The following is a 21,582-nucleotide window of genomic DNA, read 5'->3' on the forward strand; positions in this document are numbered from 1 at the left end:
TCTTACCGTGTATATGACAATAAACCTTATTTTTACATTTTGATATCATTTATGTGGTTGAAATCTAGGATTACAGCGTTTAATTTCTTAAAATAAATGTTTCTCATATTATTTAATGTTTCACATGGTAGGAGGACGTGCTTCTACGCCTGCATGTATCATCCTTGATCAGTAACTGTAACTGTTTTTTAAGTGTAAAGACAACATTGATGCATGAACCTAGTCTGTATCAGGGGATTTTTCTATCATTGAGTAAACTGACGGCCCCTGACTGACATATTTTATGGATGTTTTTCATATGATATGCTTGACAATAACATTATATGTTATATTATTATTATTGGATAGTTTTCCCCAGGGGGTTAGGACCCCTAGATTAGAAACCAGTGTTATATTATAGTTAACTGTTGTTTGGACAAAACAACCAATTTGAATAACATCGTCATAGGTTTTTGTAAAAGACATTTTTCACTATTTTATGATATTTTATAGATCAAACAATTAACTGAAAATATAATCAGCAAATTATAATTAATAATGAAAATCAGTTTACATCAGCCCTACTTAGTAACCAAACTTAATTTGTAACAATTGTTACTTTCTTTTGTAAATGTCAGTTTTGTTCATATTTTTTCTCTCATATTTAATTGAAAATGTGTCCACATTATGAGTTACTACCAGCTAACAGTAACTCATCTTCAGATAACAGAATAACAAAGACAGTAACTTAACACCTAATTAACTGATATTCACATATTCCATCATTCAGTCTGTTCTATGTTCATCAATCACGGTGGATCGGCCACCAAACAGGACAGCAACAGACTACAGTGAACAGTCAGGACTGTAGAGAGGTCATCATTGGTGCCAACCTGCCCCTTCATTCAGGACCTTTACTAGTCCAGAGTCAGGAAACATCACTGCAGATCCATCTCACCCTGGACACAACCTGTTCCACCTCCTCCCCTCTGGTAGGCGCTACAGAGCACTGTACGCCAAAACAAAGAGACCGAGGCACAGTTTCTACCCACAAGCCATCACTCTGACCAACAGTTAACTGCCCAGTACAATAACCCTACAACTCTTAATTAAACCATTTATTACTTATTTTCCATTTATTTTTAAAAAAAAATAAATTATATTCAAATACATCTACCTATGCTGTGCAGATAGAAGATACCTGCATGTAAAATATTTATTTCAGCATCCTTTGCACTCTGTACCATTGCACTACTGCCTACAGTCTACAAATGCTTGTTTATAGCTATGTATAATTGCACATATAAGTCCATGTCTTTTTTTATTGAACTGTTTATTTACGCTGTTACGTCTGTTTGTACATTGAGAGCAACATAAAACCTGAGTCAAATTACTCTTACTTACTACTACACATACCTGGCCAATAAAAGTGATTCTGATTCAAAAGAATCTGGAAGTCTGGAAATTAGGGGAAACAGAGGTATCACCTCCTTTACTGAAAGTGTTTTGGAGTGAGGCCAACACGTCTTTCTCTGTCACTCTGTCATACACACAAAAGCAAACCTTACGCATTTTGTACTACTTCAATGAAAATGCATTTATTTAGTCCATTTGTGATTTGATTCCCACACACTTTATCAGAGAATCTGGTGAATTATGTGAATGTAAAAGTTAAGAATACTTCCCCTCAGGTTGAACTGTCAGTAAGGCAGTGTGCATTTAACCAAAAGGAGATAATCAGTTTTACAAGATAGCACACGGTGGGATTTGTCATTTCAAGCGTTGAGCCACGTCACTTTTTCCCCTCTACCATAATTATGTGGTACCCAAACTTTGTCTTGACAGGAGGGTCTGTGTACACAGGTTTATCCATGGAACTGATGGGTAGGGCGAAAGCTGCCTCCTGGAAAGGTCCGACCATCGAACCTCGCGTCATCCACCCCAGATCACCCTGTTATGAACACAACTGCCATTAAGAAAACATGCAGTATGCGGCTAATGTGGGCAGACAAGTGACTGAACATGAGCAACAAAGACAAACAGGGTTCAAAAGTTCACTGTATTTAAATTAGCAACTGAGATATTTTGACAACTTTGGTCAACGAGGTGGACAGTTATGGCTTCAGGCGAAATGACATCAAAGGTGTATGTAAGGTAAAAAGCTTTGTTGCACTGTCATGATTCCAACAAGCCAAGTATTTATGTGCTGTCCTTTATACAGTTCTCTCACACACACACACACACACACACACACACGCGCACACACGCGCACACACGCGCACACACGCACACACACACGAGCAGTTAGTGGTGTGGTGCCTTGCTCAAGGAAGTAAACTGGCACCTCTCCAGCTACCAGTCCACACTTTGTACTGTGGTGTTTATGCTGGACTTGAACTAACCACCCTGCGGTTACCAAGCCGAGTCCCTACGGCCTGAGCTACAGTCGTGAGTAGTTTCCTGTCAGTAGTTTCCCAGTAGCTGAGAACACACTAGTGTAGGTGTCTGGTGGGGTGTAGGTGTGAATAACGTATAGTGAGTTGGTGAAAGACAAACTCTTATTATATTATGTGGATCAGTAAAGGAACATCTTATCTTACATCAACCAAATTTCTGTAAGTAATGGGGGAGGAAAACATTATAATTCATCAGTCTGGAAAGCACCCCCCCCACAAAAACTCAATATAAGGCCTCAATGAGAGCACTGTTTTGTAGGATGATAAATAAAATGAACCTTGTACATCATATTCAACATTACACTACGACAGGCAAAATACAGAGGGCCGTCACAGTTAGTACAGTTAATATTATGGGATAATTTAAATCAATCAATAAAATAGCAAACACAATCAGTATCAACAGGGGATTTAAAAACTGAGCAATTAATTATGAGTGCATGCTCTTACTCCTTGTCTAGCTTTGTCTTCACTGTATTGTGATGCTACTTCACTGAAACGGACTCCAGCCTTCAGTTTCTCCATTGCCTCCATGCATTTTCCATGTTTTTCACAGAGGATATGTCGAACCTGGAGGGAAGAAAAACACAGATCGTGAAAGGCACAGTTAAACTTTCAGGGATTAACAATTGCTGGGATTCAACTTATGACTACTTAAAGTCACTGTAGACACTGTGCTTAGCAAATACAGATAAAGCATATAGGTAGTAGCTCATGTATGAAAGTTACGGTGCACATTCTCTGTGATACAAAGCTGATGTTGCTCAAGTAATAGCTTACAGATAATGATAATAATAACCTTTATCTACAGTAGTCTCGGTCATATCCACCTACCCCAGGTTCATAAAGATACCTGCACGGAAAATATTCATTTCACCATCCTTTGCACTCTGCATCATTGCACTATGTCTACTGTTTATAAATGTTTGTTTATAGATATGTATACCTGTATATAACTGCACATATAAGTCTATGTCTCTTTTATTGAACTTGTTCTGGTTATTTACGCTGTTAGTCTGCGTTTGTACATTGAGAGCAACGTAAACCGGAGTCAGATTCCTTGTATTTGCACACATACCTGGCCAATAAAAGTAATTCAGATTTATTTATAGAGCACCAAAGTGCTTCATACAAAGATCAAAAACACTACAACTAATAATCAGAATCAGAAATACTTTAATAATCTTTACTTTAATAAATTACTTTTGTTACATATACTCTCTATGTAATAGAAAAAAACAGAATAGGACATACAATATATTTGGAATATTAAGAATATTAATTAAGAATATATTAAGAATTAAGAATATAAAAAGGTTTAAAATGTACAGTTTAAAGTCACACTTTCAAATGTGCAAAACTGAGAGGGAGAGGGGGGGTCTGACTCTCAGAGGGAGGCGTTGAAATATTTCCTCAGAACAAACTGTGACAAAATTAATATTTATCTTCCCATCATTGCCAGTTTAAAATAATGTTTACCACATATCAGGAGACACCATCAACGAGAAAAAGGCCAACAATTTCTGAAGATATCTAGTGACAAAAATGTAAAATCTCTCTCTCTCTCTCTCTCTCTCTCTCTCTCTCTCTCTCTCTCTCTCTATATATATATATATATATATATATATATATATATATATATATATACACGGTCATGGAAATAAATTATTAGAGCCTTGTTTTCTTCAATTTCTTGTTCATTTTAATGCCTGGTACCACTAAAGGTATATTACCAGAAGAATGAAATGAACACGACATAAAATGCAGCTGATTCCATAATACTTTATGTCCTATTTGACATGCTTAAGCTTAATTGTATTCCCAGGATATATTTCATGTCATAAGCACATGCAAAGGCCTAGAGTGGTTTCCTGCTTACATTCAAGCCGTAGCACAACTCAGAAGTTGTCAGCTCTCACATAATGCCTAAAAAAAAGAATTATGTGAAGCCACAAAGGCAGCCATCTTCGCACTGCTGGAAATTGGCATGACTGAGAGACAGGTAGCCAAGATCTCCAAGACAGCCGTACATTACACCAAGAAAAAGCAAGCCGAACATGGTACTACCAAATTGCTAGCTGTTCGAGGCAGGAAACGTCTTTCTACCCCACGAGATGACCGTGCACTCATCCGTTCCTGTGTCAGGAATCATCGTCAGACCTCCAGGGACTTTAAAAATGAGTGGGCACTGTCGAGAAATGTAACTTGTTCAGCAAGGACAGTTCGAAACCAACTTCTTGAAGCTGGTCTGAAGTCACACAGGGCACAGAAGAAGCCCTTCATCAACAAAAGGTAGAGGAACGCCTGGTTACTCTTTGCTAGGGAACACAACGATTGGACTGTTGACGATTGGGCTAAGGTTCTCTTCAGTGATCAATCCAATTTTGAGTTGATGCCCACTCCAGTCAACTTACTGGTTAGGAGGAAGCCTGGAGAAGCCTACAGACCAGACTGTCTTGCCCCTACAGTAAAACATGGGGGTGGATCGGTGATGATCTGGGGTTGTTTGAGTATGGGTGGAACAGGGCAAATGCAACTGTGTGAAGGGCGAATGAACCAGGTCACGTTCAGGGCTACTCTTGAAAACAGTCTTCTTCCATCAGCTGATAAACTCTTTCCTGCCTCGAATGACTGGATTTTCCAACAAGACAATGCCCCTTCCCACACGACAAGGTCAGTTAAAGCCTGGATGGAGAACCAGAACATTTGAACCATGCCATGGCCTGCTCAATCACCAGATCTAAATCCAGTTGAACTTCATAAAACTCAAAATGGAGAACCACAAGCCCAAAAACAAAGCAAATTTGTTTGAATTTTTGCAACAGGAATGGGCTGCTGTGACAGCAGAACAATGTCAGAAGCTGGTGGAGAGCATGCCAAGATGCATGGCTGCAGTCATCAAAAACAATGGTTATGCAATCAAGTACTAACTCCTGTGTGTATCATATGACTAAAACAGAGAAAAGAAAACCTTGAATGCCTAAAAGCACCGTTTATGGCAGTACAATGCCACAGCTATTGATGTAAGAACTTAAGTGATTTTGGTTATTATCAAGAAAACCATGGAAAATAGCTAGATATCAGCTCTTAAATTAAACTCTTATGAGCTCTTTTTGTTGTTATCATTACATTTGTCCAAACAAATGTACCTTTAGTTGTACCAGGCATTAAAATGAACAAGAAACTGAAGAAACAAGGGTGGTCTCATAATTTTTTCCATGATATATATATATATATATACACACATATATATATATATATATATATATATATATATATATATATATAGTGCATAATATGGTGCCGGCTCAACCACACATTTCCTTCCAGCCAACTCATCCAAAAGTGGTTCTGTGGGAGGAGCAGTCACCTCTTGGTAAAATCCCCCTGTAATGTCGCATTTGACTTTTTGCATGCAGCTCTGGATAACAATGTAATTAACCTTACCTTCACAGCAGTTCCTCCCTTTGGTGCTTTTTCTTTCTTGTCTGCGTCTGCACTTCCTGAAGCAGCTCCTACACAGTATCGAGATTCAGCACCATGACAACACGTTCAACACAATATTAATGGAGAAAAAACAACAACCCCAACATACAACAACACTGCAGCGAGCAATGTGATAAAGTTAAACCTACATCACATTGAAGTGTTCACAGTTTTATGCTACAAGGCTAGTAAATGTGGCTAACTTAAGGCTAACAGTTCATACCACATTAACAACATTAGATAAAGGACCACCAACCTTTACCACCTTTGCCACCTTTGCCCTTTGGTGGCATTTCAGATTAATGTATAAAGAAAATCAAGCACTAATGAAGAGGATGAAACCTGCAGTAGCATGCGCTCATACTATGTTGTGATTAACATGCGCAGTAACCTGCGCAGACAGCTCCTTTTTCTTTTTCTTTAGCTTTGTTATTGGCAGATTGGACCCAGTTAATGTCCATAGCGCCACCCAGTGTATTGAACCAGAGGGTGCAGTCTCAAATGATGGTACAGAATATGCACTTTGATTTAAATATGTTACATTTTAAATATATTATCTTATGTCGATCTTTATCATATTATAAATAGGTAACTATATAAGGTATAATTTAACAGGGACAGTTATTTATTTAGCAGCAACATGCACCTTCAATTTAGATAAAAGGCTTTTTTGTTAGGCCTAGTCGTAGTAAAAAGAAAGTTACTGAAATGAGACATGGTCATGCAGAATGATAATAAAGCATATAGGTCAGGGGTTCCCTAACTTTTTCATGTCAAAGATCCCCCATAATAGATGAAGATTAGTCCACAGATCCCTAATTCAAGAGGATTTTGTCTTAAAGGAATCCCCTCTGTGTAATTTTGTATAATAAAGTCTTCATAGTCAATCAATGATCGAACCTGGGTCACTACAAGGTTTCAAATATGAGTCTTAATAGTCAAACAAAATAGGATGATTATAAATTAAAAGTAAAACGTCATCCTTTGTTGTTCCAGCTTCCAAAATATTAAAATATAACATTGCTCCTTTTGCTGGGGACCCCCTACAACACACTCAAGGACCCCTGTTGGTCCCCGGACCCCAGTTTGAAAACTATATTACGCTATAATTGCCAGCAAGTGAATTAAATATGCAATATGGGAGGTAATAAAAAGGGAAATATTAAGGTAAGTAGAAAAAAAAAACACTGTCTTTCTACTATACAGGATAAATGTACATATATATTATAAATTAAGCACAAACATACATAGCCTACACAAAAAAAAGTCCACAATGAAGCTTTGTATAAAAAGGGAGTTATAATAAGATAAAACACATATTTTTCTGTTCTTATGTGTAACTCTAGATAGTTTTAAGCATTACAGGTTCACCTGCTGACGGTATCCAATCCAATCTCACGGCGTCAGAAAGAAGGCGGTTACCACGGCAACGACGCTAAACACAAACGGACCGTGACGTCTATTGACGGTACGTTGTGTTGAAGTGCCTCCTTTACCACGACTCTGTTTCCACTCGTCCGCAGAAAAAAAAAAAAAAAACAAAGACCCCCCTCCCTCTTCTTTTTTTCCCCTTTCCTGTCGCCTCAAAACAAAATATGGAGAAGTACGAGCAGGTTTTGTGTCTGGGCAGGGGAGGAGCAGCAGACGTGTTCCTGATGAGGCATGTGGAGCGTAAGAGCCTGCACGCAGTGAAGAGGGTAAAAGTGGAGAACACAAGGGCAACAAAAACCCACAGGGCAATCCTCCAAGAGGCTGACATCATCAGGAAGCTGCAGCACCCTCACATAGTGAAGTGCAGCGACGCCTTTGTGAACTCTGATGATGGATTTATTTACATTGTGATGAACTACTGCGATGGTGGGACACTAGATGACAGAGTTAAAGAGAGGAAACCAGGTGAGCTCTTCTCAGAGGGCACCGTGATGGGGTGGTTTGCGCAGGTTGTCGTGGCTGTGAATTACATACACGCGGCTAAAATACTACACAGGGACATCAAAACCTCCAATGTACTGCTGACCAAGCAAGGCGTAGTGAAGTTAGGGGACTTTGGGATATCCAGAGTGATGACGAACACAGCCGATATGGCCTCCACGTGTGTTGGGACACCCAGTTACCTCAGTCCTGAGCTTTGCCAGGATGTCCCCTACAGCTCCAAGTCTGATATCTGGGCTCTCGGCTGCCTGCTGTACGAGCTCTGTGCTCTCAAACCTCCGTTTGCAGCCACAAACCTCCTGAGTTTGTTCTACAAGATCACCAAAGGAGAGTACGATCCTGTGGCCAACACCTACTCTGACAGCGTCTCGTCTTTGATCCAAACGATGCTCTGCCTCAACCCAGAAAACAGGCCAAGTGCTGCTTGTATACTTAGCAGTGCGTATGTGCAAGAACACCTAGAGTCTCTCAAACGCACAGAGGCTGACTGTGCTCCCGTGATTGAATCTAAAGACGAGAGCTGTGACATTAATATAGGAGGAAAACACACAGACAGTCAGTCCCACTCATGGGAAGAGAAAGACCTCAATATGGAGGCCAGTTCCAGTGATGTGGAGGAGGAAGGTTGTGATGCTTTGTGTGCTGGAGGAGAAATCCACTGCGACTGCCACTATCCTGAAGACTTTGATGAAGATGGAAGTTTGTCCTCTCTTGAGGATCACAGTGAACACTCGGGGCCCCCAATGAGGAGCGACTCTGCTGAGTCTGTTGGTAATGTTCCTGAAGTAGAAGTACTTAGGCCACTGAGGAAGACCTTCCTTCAAAATCCTACTCAAAGATCCAGTGTGTAACATTTAGGAGGATCTATTGGCAGATATAGAACAAAACAAAGTGTTTACAACTCTGCTATGTAGTGGTTTGAACACAAAAACTGATATTGTTTTTGAGATAATCAGAAGTCGAAGCAGTGTCCGTGGATATAAAAGGTCATTCTAAGGTCACAAAAACACTATATTCTATATTCAAATGTACATATCAATATTATATTCCATATCTGCCAATAGATCCTCCTAAATGTCACACACTGGAACTTTTTTAATACAAAAACAGCTTCTCAAAAGATGTGCTGCTTTTTCCTTACAATTATTTTAATAATTTGAATTCATTTTTTAATAATTCTGAGGTTTGGTTGGACAAATTTTACAAACCAAACAATCAGTTGAATCAATTAACAGAGAAAATAATTAGAAGATAAATATATAATGACAATAATCATTAGTTACAGTCGCAATACAAAATAGTTAAGCTTTGCCTCAAATCAGTAAAATGCTACTTAGACGTTAATGCATCACTAATAATAATCTAATGATATAACATAATAGTTACATACAATAGCTATAATTACACTTAAATGTTTAAGTAACACATTCAATGCACAAATTACCTTTACAACCTTTACGAAGGATCTTTATAATTCCTCCACCACTGCTTTTTTGTAAGAGGTCACCAGCCAAAAAGGTTCAATCGGGCGTTTTAAAAGGTTATCCTACGGTGATCCTAAGGTGATTGTAGTGCAGTAAAAAGCACAATATTGGTCTCGGAAATATAGAATTAAGTGGGAATATTCAAGTTCAACTACCCCAGAAATGTACTGGAGTACAGGACTTGCAACTGGCTGCGAGACTATGAAAAATTGTCTCAGAATTTAAATGTTGGACGCCTCAAAATATTTTACCTTGAGAGTAATTCTTGCTTTTTAACCAAATCTTAAAGGTCCAGTGTGTGACATTTAGGAGGATCTATTGAATTGGAAGTCAATATTCATAGGTATGTTTTTATTAGTGTATAATCACAGATCTACAGATGCCGCGGGTTGCCTTTCATGGAGTCTGCCATGTTAAAGAGTTAGTCGCAATCTGTGACTTCACAACTAGATGCCAGTAAATCCTACACACTGCTCCTTTTAAGGACTTGTTTAATATTGTTGCTCTGAACAATTTGAGATTTGAATTTTCCTACAAGCACCAAAACTGAACAGTTTGATGTTGTGGTCATGAAACTGTAAAGAAGTACTCAATCACTGAAAGTCTGAGATGTGTATGCCATTAAAACATTAGTGTAGATTACTGCAATTTGTCAAAAACATTTGAACAAAATTTTATTTTATTTATTGAGAGTTTAAGTCATTTATAAAGCAGAGATGATCAACGTTCACTGATTTCAGCTTCTCAAATGTGAGGATTTAGTGTTTTTTCCTCTTTATATGACTGTAAATCAAATATCTGCCTATCTTTTTGGACTGACAAACAAGCTGTTTGAAGAGAGCCCCTCTGGTGCGGGCCTATTGTAGATGAAGTTCTTTCCATCAAATTATGTTCAGTTCAATCATTCAGAGAGACACTGAGCTATAAGCCATCGCCACCAATGGGACATATTATACACAGGCCACATGTGTTGTCAGTAGCTTCTTTTATTAACTTGTGGTTTGCCTTTCGATGAGCTTTTGGTCAATTTTCAATATGAGCTTCTTAAGTTGCTTCATGATGGATATATACAAGCAAAATCAAAACAAATTGCTCAGCACATTATTTGTCTCTTACAGTATTCCCAGAGGCTTCTGATGTCTCAGAACAAGTTGAGTATCCGGATGACTTTGAGGAAGCCGAGGTGGAAGAAGAATACGAGGGTGACACAGGCGCTTCTCAGCAGCCATATGATGACGCACTGGAGGAGGAATTTCAGCTCTGTGATGCTGGAGGATTGACGATCACTGTGAAAGCATTGAAGGAAAAGGGCTAAAAAAAAAACCACCCTTAAGAACCTTATATTGCAATAGATGTGAAATAGAGGGGCCGTAGAAGCTTGAACATTAAAATATATTTCAAGTGTCTTGTTTGTTAAGTGTTTTATGTAATTGCTAAAGCTGGACGTATTACAGTACATTTACTACACACCAAAATACATAATAGAGCTTTGTTTTACTGCGAGATAATGTCACAATATTTGAAATGAATCAGGAAAATTATCTCAAAATGAGATAAAAGCATAAATGTGCATTCATCCATACCTTCAACGGAAGTGTGTGGTCAATGAAGTTCGCCACAAAGATGATAACACCTAATAAGTTACACAAAACCATAGTAGGAAACGTATTTAGAAACTGAAACACAAATACTAATTGCACTTACTAAGAACATCTATTCATTGTAGTAGTACAACAGGTTTGGCTCAAATAAATGGTGCAGTAAGAAGGAGGTTAGATATGGATTGAGCTGCCTAAATCCCCTAAGAGGAGGTTTATTTACAGCTACTTTAAAAAGGACTGTAGCCCAACAATAAGGACAGATTGTTCATATCTAGAAGTGCTAACTAAAGGTAAGACTTCTTTAAGCAGTCTAGTTGAGATTGAGTCTATGAGACAGGTTGTTGGCTTAGATCAGGGGTGCCAAGACTGACATTTAAATGTGGGCCACAGACTAAAAGCAAACACCTTTTATTGCATTATTAAGATGCTAAGTGTTAAGCGTTAACCTGCCCTTTATATTACATTATAAAAATTAAGTATCCTAAAGAACATTTTTACCACAGAAAAATTTAAATAGTATGAACTCTTATTCATATTGTATTTTTTAAAAAAAATTTCTAGAAATATCTGGTGGGTCAAATCAAACCTTATGGCAGGGGAACTTTGGGCCCATTTTGGCCAGCCCTGGCCTTAAATTAGGCGGTGACGGTCTAAATATATATCTGGTTTCACAGCTGTGGTATTTTAAGATAAATCAGTACTTGTTGAGGGCAGAAAGTGATGAATTTAGTCTCTAATAAGTATAATTTTATCATTAAAGAAACTTGTTGCTACTGAGGGCTTTAGGAATACAAGGCTCAATAGAGCTGTGACTCTAAGGCAGCCTGACTTTGTTATAGTGGATGAAGGTGTGGACCCAAATGCAAAGACAGACTCAGAGTTTGGTGAAGTTAAGTGCTTTTATTTCCAGAAGGTGTGCTGGTGATGAGATGGCTTACTGAATATGGCAGGCTGACAGGCAGGCAGAGAGGTGAGGAGTAATCTAAAACAGGCTGTTTGGCAGATGGACACAGACGGACAGGTGATGACAGTAGATGGAGCACTGGGGTAGATATACTGTGGGGTGGATGAGTTGATTGAAGGCAGGTGAAAAGAAAGGTATGTGGAGCAGAGCTGGAGGACAGAAGGGAAAACCACACCTACAATAAACAGGAGACACAAGGGAGGGGGAAACACAAGAAAACACGAGGGAAAAGGCAAATATACAGCCTGTTAATGATGAATAATAGGCTGCTCTGTCATTAAGGAGGGCTTATATGTTTCAAGACTATCTCACCAGACTAAATGAGATTCTTCCAGCTTGGTGGAACCATTTCCTTTCAAATTCCAGTGCTTTTTGCTTTCAATCGCGGGTCTGGGAGTTATACCATTGTCTAGGCGTATCTGTAGAGTAACCCATATATAAGGTAACGCATCATGGTTAATTTTGTACTGAGGAAAGTCCAATGTGGACTGAAACATTTACATTTTTACACTTGTAATGTATCAAACAGAAATATTTAAATCAAGACTCTAGTCTGAATCCCTTTTTGTTTTCTGATTGGCTTACCCTGACAAACTAACCCTAACCCTAACCCATCTCACTCCTTATGCCTGAACCTAACCCATGAAGGCAACGAGCACTAAACAATCTAAGGCAGAGGTCATGACTTTGCCACCCCATTAAAAAAAAAGAATTGGCCTACTGTGAAGCACGTTAGATGCTCTCAGTTCCTGTTTTGGTAATATGGATTAGAGCTCATGTTGAATACAGCCAATATGTTAATTTGAACTGAATGTATTAATGAAAGAGAAGGGCTCTCTGAGAGCACAGACCACCAAGGCCAGTAGTCTGGTCTTCTGTGCAAACACTATAGATTGTATGTCTGTATTACAACTGAACTAACTCTGTTTTTTTCCTAATCCTGGTGACAGACTACTATTACTTTTGTTAGCAGGTTAGCATACTATACCCATGTGTTCACTATGATGTTGCTGTCTCTCCCTGTAATTAAAGAGAACATTTTTCATGTTTAATGTGAACGTTCAATCGACGTCGATGGTAAATGTAGTCAAACGAAGTAATACATTCCTCAGTTCGTGCTATATTGACTGAGAAAGCTGAGTTCTCCTTTCCTGCGTGCAGAGCCGTGCTTGCAGTGCCTACATGTACCTGAACTTTGACCATTTATTTTCACACGTAGTTATACTGTTACCCTCAAGCTACAAGCTGATGTATTTCTATCTTGATGCCACTGCTGTACGCGTCAAATAGCAGCACTGGTGCCGGAAGAATCTGGTGAGTGATTCACAGAATTTTCACACTCGTTTAATATCAACTGTACTTTATGTATCGACTGGAGCTAATTTTTTACCTAAATAAACTACTTGATCAAAGTAAACCTACAGTCCACTAGGATCTGTCACATTTTCCTGTTCCTGTGTTTCCTGGCCACGTAAAAAATGAACTCCTCATACAGTACTTTTGCTTCATCCTACCTTGAGTGAAACCAACTAACCAGTGGTGAAACTGAACAAACATGCAAGCTTTAAATCATGAATTTGTCTTTGTCTATGGAAGGGGGGCCATGATTCCTGCATAATGATATACACCATAATGCCCCGATATAGAAAACAATAACTCAGCAGCCTCCCATTGCCGGTAAAAGGACACCGCGTTCTGTATCATTGCTTATGTAATATATTAAATAAACTTAAATAAAGTTTAACTCTCCTCCATTATTAAACTGTTCATCCTTTACTGCTGTTACCCTAAACTTACCTTCTAAGTGACATTATCGTCAACAGTTTGTAACACAGAAAACAAGTAAGGTGTGAAGCAGACTTTACAGGAATTCTTTTTTCACATTTGCGGTCCAGCACTTTCAGGTATATCTTAAAAATTCAGTAATGATGGGTGAAGTTAAGATTTGAATGTACCAAGCTCAAGGTTAAATGTTGTCTCAACGGAAATGTAAGATTTATCAACACACAATCTCTCACTAGTTGACCAAAGTTTTTCCTGCACTCACAGTCAGCAGTCTCAGGTTCACCCACTTGCATTACACTTACTTGCCATAGTAATAGACACTACGAGAAATCAAACACACACAGACAGACATTCATTTTTCCATGAGCTAATACTGCTACCCTTTCCTTTTGTCTCTGACACACACAAAGGCAAACCTGATGAATCTCCCCCCCCTCCCCCATATGAGCAGAAAGTCCAGCCACATACTGTGCATCATCAGTGATCAGATTGTGAAGCTGTAAGTGATTGATCAGTGTTATTATCAGTGTCACAATCACCATTAATGGATTATTGAAGGGGTTAAGAGGTTTGAAGAGCCGTCTGTGTTATATGATTATCAACACTGGAGAGTTGAAGGATTTAGTCAAAACTCCTGGCTTTACTTGATTGATACTTTTGAACAGGCTCCGATCAGCTGTATCAGGTCTATGAGTGGAGTTACAACCCCCTAATCAGCACTTAGAAGCTCAACATCACTATTAAGGCAAAATTCAGTGCTGTAATTCAATTCAGCGCTTTCATATTTGAGTGAGTAATTTTTGGACCTCAGGAATAACATTATGCAATTTTTCTGCCGCTAATTCCCCTCAAAGATCGCAAAGATTCCCCTGCTGTGCAACGAAGAGCACCGACGTTCCCCTCAGTTCTCCTCAAACTGACACCTGCACACTGACACATGGGTTCTTTCATCCACTGATGGTGTTAAAGACAAGCGCCACATGGACTTCCATGATGAGAACTGCAAAATGCTGCAACCGCATGAGTCATAAAGTTGCTGATGTGTAACATTTAGGAGAAATGCATTTAGTAGATTATTTTTTTTATATTTTTAGAAATTTGATTGATAAATAATAAATAAATAATAATAAAAAACCTGCTGTTTCTGTTGCTCCGTTCATCACAGCAGCACTCAAATCAACGTATCCGAACTCATTTTTCAGTCCAATGTAACATTATTCTCTCAAGGTTTGGCACTAGAAAGGCCCAACTTTTGGTCAAGTCATGGTACTTTGAATGTTTGGATACTTCACTTAATGTATGACTCCCACAAGGGTATAACTTCTCATTTTTATTTGGAAGTCTTATTACATTTTTAGTCATCATCTCGTGTGTATCACCAGTTTAAGTGGTTAGCCATACCTCTGATTAAATCCTGGAAATTTTTGTGTTTGGTATCATTAGAGAGTGACAAATCACTCAAGTTACTAAGCAGTGCAAGCTAAAACTTGTTTCTGACAACATTATCTCATGCATTAGTGTATCTGTGTGGCAATTATAAAAATAATAAGAATAAAGTAGTTATTCATAAATATTGGAGTCCAACAAATCTCCAGCCAGGCGAGCAAGTCTGTGAGGCTGGACTGGAGCTAAATGCTAACATTAATTCCTTCACAATGATAATGCTAACATGCTAACCATCACATCATAAACCTAAACAAGAAATTGGACCTTTTGATGGCGCCAAAGGATTCACGGCTCAGCAAAGTTTTTACAATTCAGTCTGAGGGGGGACATTCAATTTCACAATTTCATGACAATCCCTCCTACAGCTGTTGCCTGTCGTCATAGTGTCATTCACTGGTTTGCAAAACATTGATTATGGTTATTCTATCTCAGATATTGTACAAGCTGTACAATACTCAAGCCAGAGCAGCTAATCTTTGTTTCCAGGTTGAGTGAAACAACGCCACTGGAATCCTATGTGAAGTATGCCATTTTAAAAGTATGCCACAAATCATTTCATCATTAATGCGCAGCAAGTCGATACTTTATTCCCCAGATCCACTTTGTTTTTCCAACCAATCCGACAGCATCCAATCGAGCTGCAGGAGAGAACCATGAAGAACTAATGTGACATTATTGAGCACCAGTAGGAAAAGGTAAGACCTGACAATTTTGCTTAATTCGTTCTGTTGTTATATGGCGTCATATTTGGTGACGACTTAGAACTAAAAACTCAAAGTTTAGAACTTCGGTGGGCAAAGACTTGAGGCTTACTTGTGACTTGATAAACAATGATCCACCTCTGCTACAAAAAAAAAAAAAAATATATATATATATATATATGATGATGTGACATTTGTTGGGGTCTGCACCAAAGAAACATTTGGAGAACAAGATGTGTCGGCCATGGGCATCTCTGCAGAGCTGGTTCAGTTTAATGCTTTTCTTAATTAAATGATTTTACCTTCAGTGATTTGGATATTGCACTATTGTGATTCTCCTAATGTTTTTATGAATGATGGAACATTAATGTAAAGATGGTTGTGCAAATATATATATATAAAATAATAAAAATAATATATATATTTACGTCTATAAACAACAGATATTCTTACAGGAAGTGTCAATTCCTTCTGTACATTAAAAAAATAAAGCTTGTTAAATATATCCACTTAAAGGTCCAGTGTGTAACATTTAGGAGGATCTAGTGGCAGAAATTGATGTAATATTCATAGCTATGATTTCATTAGTATTCACCTCAATATAGGAATTGTTGTTTTTTTTTTACCTTAGAAGTTGAGTTTTTATCTACAGACACCGTTGGTCGCCTTTTCACGTAGATCATCTTTCTACAGTAGCCCAGAAGGGACAGTTAGACAGGGCCTTTTGCGTTCCTACACACTTCACACCTTGTTCTCATTCTCAGGTCGTCAAATACAGACGCCACAATGTTCAAGTAGTTGCAATTTGCATCATCATCATTATTATTATTAGTCATCTTTAAAGTATTATAATTGTGACTGTCGCTATTTTTTTTATTGCTCTGCATCTGTGTCTCTCCCCCACCCCCATTAAGCCTCCCTCTTCCTCCCCAAGCGGTTGAGGCAGAAGATCAACCACCTACAGCCGGGGTCTGTCACAAAGTGCTTGTTCAAGGTGGGAACTGTTGGCTCTATGTAAACAATTTTATAAGGATTATAGTCTAGACCTACTGTATTTGAGAGGTGTCCTGACATAACTTTTGTTATAATTATATACAAATAGAATATGTGAATATAATTGAATCAAATCCTACACACCGCTCCTTCAAATAAAACTGATACACTGAATATTTAAACTTCAAAGGAGTTTCCCCGTGAAACTGTGCTAACACAAATTAAACTGTACGTGCCACGGCAGGCCAAGGTTGGGGATCTCCATCACCCACTTACTTACATATGAATCATCACTTTAACCAATGCCCTGGACATAGGGGAAAAAAACAGAAACTTTGAAATGACCCACACTTAGTCATTACACTGTAGTAACTATATTTTCTGACCACAGAAACTGAAGTGTGAGAAATTTTCGGAAAGTGGGGATGAAAAAAGGAGAAGGGATGCCCATCTCAGTTTCTCTCACTCTTTAAGAAAGTACTTCCTTATACTCTAAGAACATGTTATTTTTTTTCTCCCCATGTTCAATGACATACCAGTTCATTTCTAAAAGTTGCAGGAGCAGACCAAAATCCTTTTTACTGGTTACTGTGTAGCTCTTATCCATAAGCTGTGGCACATTTATTATATTTGCAGTAAGACCTCACAGCATTGACATAATTAGATCACCTCCAAGTAGTGAAATAAAGTTTAGAATACAGCGATGTTAACAGCTCATTGAGGTCAATGACAATGTGTTGATATTACATGAACACAGAGTACTCACTGTTAAAAAAACAATGCAACATTAAAAGCTTTGAAATGGTGAAAAAGTCGTAGTGAGTAAATAAAAGTGAGTTTACATGATTACATATGTCATAACAAAATATTGGAGGCCCCTTCTATTTGCATTTGTACACATAGTTGCAAAATAGTTTGCTTGTTCTTTTAAAAGCAAACAAGCTCATGAACTGCTTGCATGTAGTTACTATCTCTTCAAGAATGTCTTCTACCAGAATGCAGTAAAACAAGATTGTTGACGCTGACTCATATCAGAGGTGATATACATAAATAACTTTTATGTCTTAAGTTTCTGTTCAGATTTTGAAAATACCCTAAAAGGATGCCCATCACATGAAAAAGAAAACAATTATTTGCATTTTCAGGTAGGTGTTTTTTACGACGAGTCAAGGATACGTCATTGACTTCCTTTTTCTTGTGTATATAAAAAGAATGGGCTAGATACTGATCACATCAAGACTCACACTTAAGACAACAAGAAGAAGCTGTGAAGGAAAAGAAACAACGCTGCAGTATGAAGTTCGTGCTTGCCCTTCTCGTCCTGTTGCATCTCTACTACAGTGTTCAGTCAAACAGGCAGGTGAACAAGGAGATTATAGAGCAACTGGACAGGCTCAACATACTCTACAAAGAGAAACGCATCAATATCACATCTGTAAGTATATTGCATTGCATATTATCACACTTTATTTCCACACTTGTGGCTTCACTCTTGCAGGTCTTTCTGTCAGACGCTTTATTGTTAAAGTCATAACCTTACAGATAGAATAAAATATCTGAATGAAGGAATTAAACACATTTTCTTTCCCTGTAGACACAGATGATGCGTGTGACATACAATAAAGATAATGCAGTAAGTATTGCACCCTTTTCACCACCTGCACTCTGAACTATTTAGACCGAGCTTTGTTGGGCTCGGGTAATGATGACACATGGACTTTTATTTACAATAGCCTGACTAAGCCATGTTATTTTTCCATAGCAGTCCTGTGTGGGCATGTTTGTCAAGATGCTGAAGGATCTTCTTAACAATGTGACGGTACATTTCTCGGAGGACAGGGATATTCTGGAAGCACTTGAGGCGAACCTGGATCTTCTAGGACCACATCATAAGGTTAGTCAACAGAAACATGATTTCAAGACAGTTCTTACCCTTTACTTGCTGCATCAGTAGTGGCTATCATGATAAAACATAATCCCAAACCCTCTGTGTTCCTCTTCCAGAACAACAAATGCCAGGAAAGATTGACGAGGTCAAAGAATATCAGCCTGATGCCTTTCAACCAGTACAAACGCTTCTTCATACAACTAAATGCCGCAAAGAGATGAAGGTTGCGGCCTGTTTTTCTCTTTCATGCAGAGCAGCTTGTTGCTAATTAAGAGTTATTTTGAGTTAATGTTTTCACATAAAATGAAAGACCGGAGAATGTATTAGATTCACATTTAAAATGAAATTTATATATTTATTGGTATTATTTATGTATATTTATATTACAGTTTATTTATTTATTTATTACTCTTGTTATCATCGGACACTTCCTGTGATGTATTCGGCAAAGTAATATTCACAATGTGAAAAACATTACGTCAGTTCAGAAATGCTGCGCTGCTGTTGTCAAATAAATTAACTACTTTCATATTTTACTCTCATTGAGTATTTGTAATTTTAAAAAAAGGTCATTTTAAAGGAAAGTAGCAGACCAATTTTCTGTTTGTATCAGCAAAACATTCGATCTTTGATTGAGATGCTAATGGGCTGTAAAGCCATGGTACATAAGGAGAGGGGGTGGGGGGTGTTTGACCCATAAGAGTAAGGCAGAGAAGAAGAAACAGGCAGACAGAGTAATAGAGAACTCTCAACCATTGTCTCTTATCTATTCTGTCCATCTGGTAAGCGGTTAAGAGTTAACATGTTTGCATGCCACTACTCGAAAAAAAAGACACACGCACTCATTTGAACTTGCAGATAAGCATGACTGATAAATATTCAGAGCTACGTTTTCACACCTGCATTCACATACACGAACACGTAGCAGCAAAGAGAGAAGGCTGAGGTTTTTTAACATTTTGGTTCCTAAAACGAGCCCCTTTTTGGCCCTCAGCTGTCTTTCTCAAAGCACTGTAACTGTCATCCCACATCAGACTAAAAACACTCCAAACTTGTCCAGACATATATCAGCATCCACATGAGCACTTGTCGTGATTGATGAATTATGTAAAAAGCTGCAGTTGTGGTTTACCTTATCTGTTTTCACACATCTTTTTAGTCATGGCTTGGTGTCTGAAGAGAGCAAATTACTCATTACATTGCAAGAAAAGTAAAATAAAGAGGATTTGACAGTCAGCATGTTTGGGAAACCCTTACTCACTGTATACGCACCAGCAGCAGCAGCCTCTATGTAGCCTTTGAACTGCATGGGATGTGAGTTAGAGGAGCAGCAGCTGCACCTTTGAACACAGAGAAGTAGCAGAGCAGAGGGCAGGCGGAGAGAGACGCTCTGAAGTAGGCCCACAATGCATCTCTGCTTTGCCTGTCTACCCTGGTCTCACCTCTGACCTTTAAACTCTCGACCCTGCCCGGCTGCTGTGTCTTTGATGTCCTCGAAGCAAGGCAGCACTCAGAGAGTAAGACCGGGGAGAAGAGAAAAGAAAATGACATCTTTTTTTTATGAAAGAATGCAGCACATGAGAATAATAAACACACGGTTATAATAGACAGACAATTTTACTTATTCACAGGTTTCCAGAACAATTTTTAAATGATCTTTGGAGGGCAGAGCACTGATGCTGATTAGCTGACCTGTTAAACATTCGATTAAGTGACAGAGTCAGTTTGAAGTCAAAGAAATAGTTCCATATGTTAGGGAATATGGTTATTCGCTCTCTTTGCCAAGTTCGATGAGAAGATCGATAACGCTTTTATGTCTATCTGTTCAATACGAGGCATGAGTTAGCAACCTCTTAGCTTGGTTTATAGACTGGAAACAGGTGGAAACAGCTAGCCTGGCTCTGTCCTCAGATAACAAGTGAGTACAGAAACAATGTGGTTTAAGTGGTGCTATGTTAAGTGGGCGCTCCTGGCCAAGAAACAGTCTGGCGCACACACACACACACACACACACACACACACACACCCTCGTAAAAAAAATTAAAGTGAGAGTGAAGAGTGGTATTGATCTTCTTGGCAAGAAAGCATATTTCTCAAAACAATCACTGACCTCTCTGGTAGCTCTCTCAGCTAAATGTTGGAGCGCTTGAGTTTCCTGCTGACAACAAACCTGTTGGTGCTCAATACACACTTTTTAAGAAGAGGTATTGACTTGTATTGTCATTGGTTTAATATGCATTCATTACTGGGTGTTTGTCTATAAAATTTAATAAAGAGAGTCCTGAAATATTTAAAGAATATTAACAAATAATGAGCTGTCACATTTGAATTTTGTCAATTTGTTGTTTTTAAATAAATCCTATATTAAATATTAGGCAAGACAAAGGAATATTCCTTATTATTATATTACAAATGTAGCATTGTCTGTTAGAGGATCTTATATTGTTCTACAAATTGGGATAATGGGTTACAGGACAGAGTGAGAGATGTTAAGGAAAATATGGCAAAAGGAAAATTAACACGTGTATTATTCTATTCACTCATTTACATCAGTCTGATGGCTTCGACCCATCCATTAAACCGTCTTCTAGTGTGGATGTTTGTGATGGAAAAGGGTGAAAGCAGTTTCTTTTCCTCCTGTCAGAAGTACTTAAATCACTGTAAGGTGACAGCTGGCATGTCACGATTGTTTCTGCATCCCACTATGCTCTGCGTGCGAGATACCAGCTTCAACTGAACACAACAGCTATGGGTTTGCTGACAGATATTGCCAGGATTTTTTTTTTTACAAGCAGTGCACGATTTATCGGTCAGAGCAGACAGAAATGATGACTGCGGCTGAAGGTGACATTGGTCCGTCTGCACAT

General features: G+C 38.4%; 2 protein-coding genes across 2 annotated transcripts; one reads left to right on the forward strand and one right to left on the reverse strand.

The window, feature by feature from the left end:
- Nucleotides 1-1,550: 1,550 nt before the first annotated feature.
- Nucleotides 1,551-6,331, reverse strand: pin4 (protein (peptidylprolyl cis/trans isomerase) NIMA-interacting, 4 (parvulin)). Its single transcript, XM_051419230.1, has 4 exons — nucleotides 6,178-6,331; nucleotides 5,883-5,950; nucleotides 2,886-3,005; nucleotides 1,551-1,930 (listed from the first exon to the last, which is right to left on the reverse strand). The coding sequence occupies exons 1-4, from the start codon at nucleotides 6,212-6,214 to the stop codon at nucleotides 1,772-1,774; spliced, it is 384 nt and encodes a 127-aa protein (XP_051275190.1). The 5' UTR covers nucleotides 6,215-6,331; the 3' UTR covers nucleotides 1,551-1,771.
- Nucleotides 6,332-7,391: 1,060 nt separating this feature from the next.
- On the forward strand, nucleotides 7,392-10,742 carry nek12 (NIMA-related kinase 12). The gene is made up of 2 exons (XM_051419218.1): nucleotides 7,392-8,624; nucleotides 10,456-10,742. Exons 1-2 carry the CDS (start codon nucleotides 7,517-7,519, stop codon nucleotides 10,650-10,652), a joined length of 1,305 nt encoding a protein of 434 aa, XP_051275178.1. The 5' UTR covers nucleotides 7,392-7,516; the 3' UTR covers nucleotides 10,653-10,742.
- Nucleotides 10,743-21,582: the final 10,840 nt, after the last annotated feature.

This window comes from Dicentrarchus labrax, unplaced genomic scaffold, assembly GCF_905237075.1.
Source record: "Dicentrarchus labrax unplaced genomic scaffold, dlabrax2021, whole genome shotgun sequence".
In the NCBI taxonomy this organism is placed as follows: Eukaryota; Metazoa; Chordata; class Actinopteri; family Moronidae; genus Dicentrarchus; species Dicentrarchus labrax.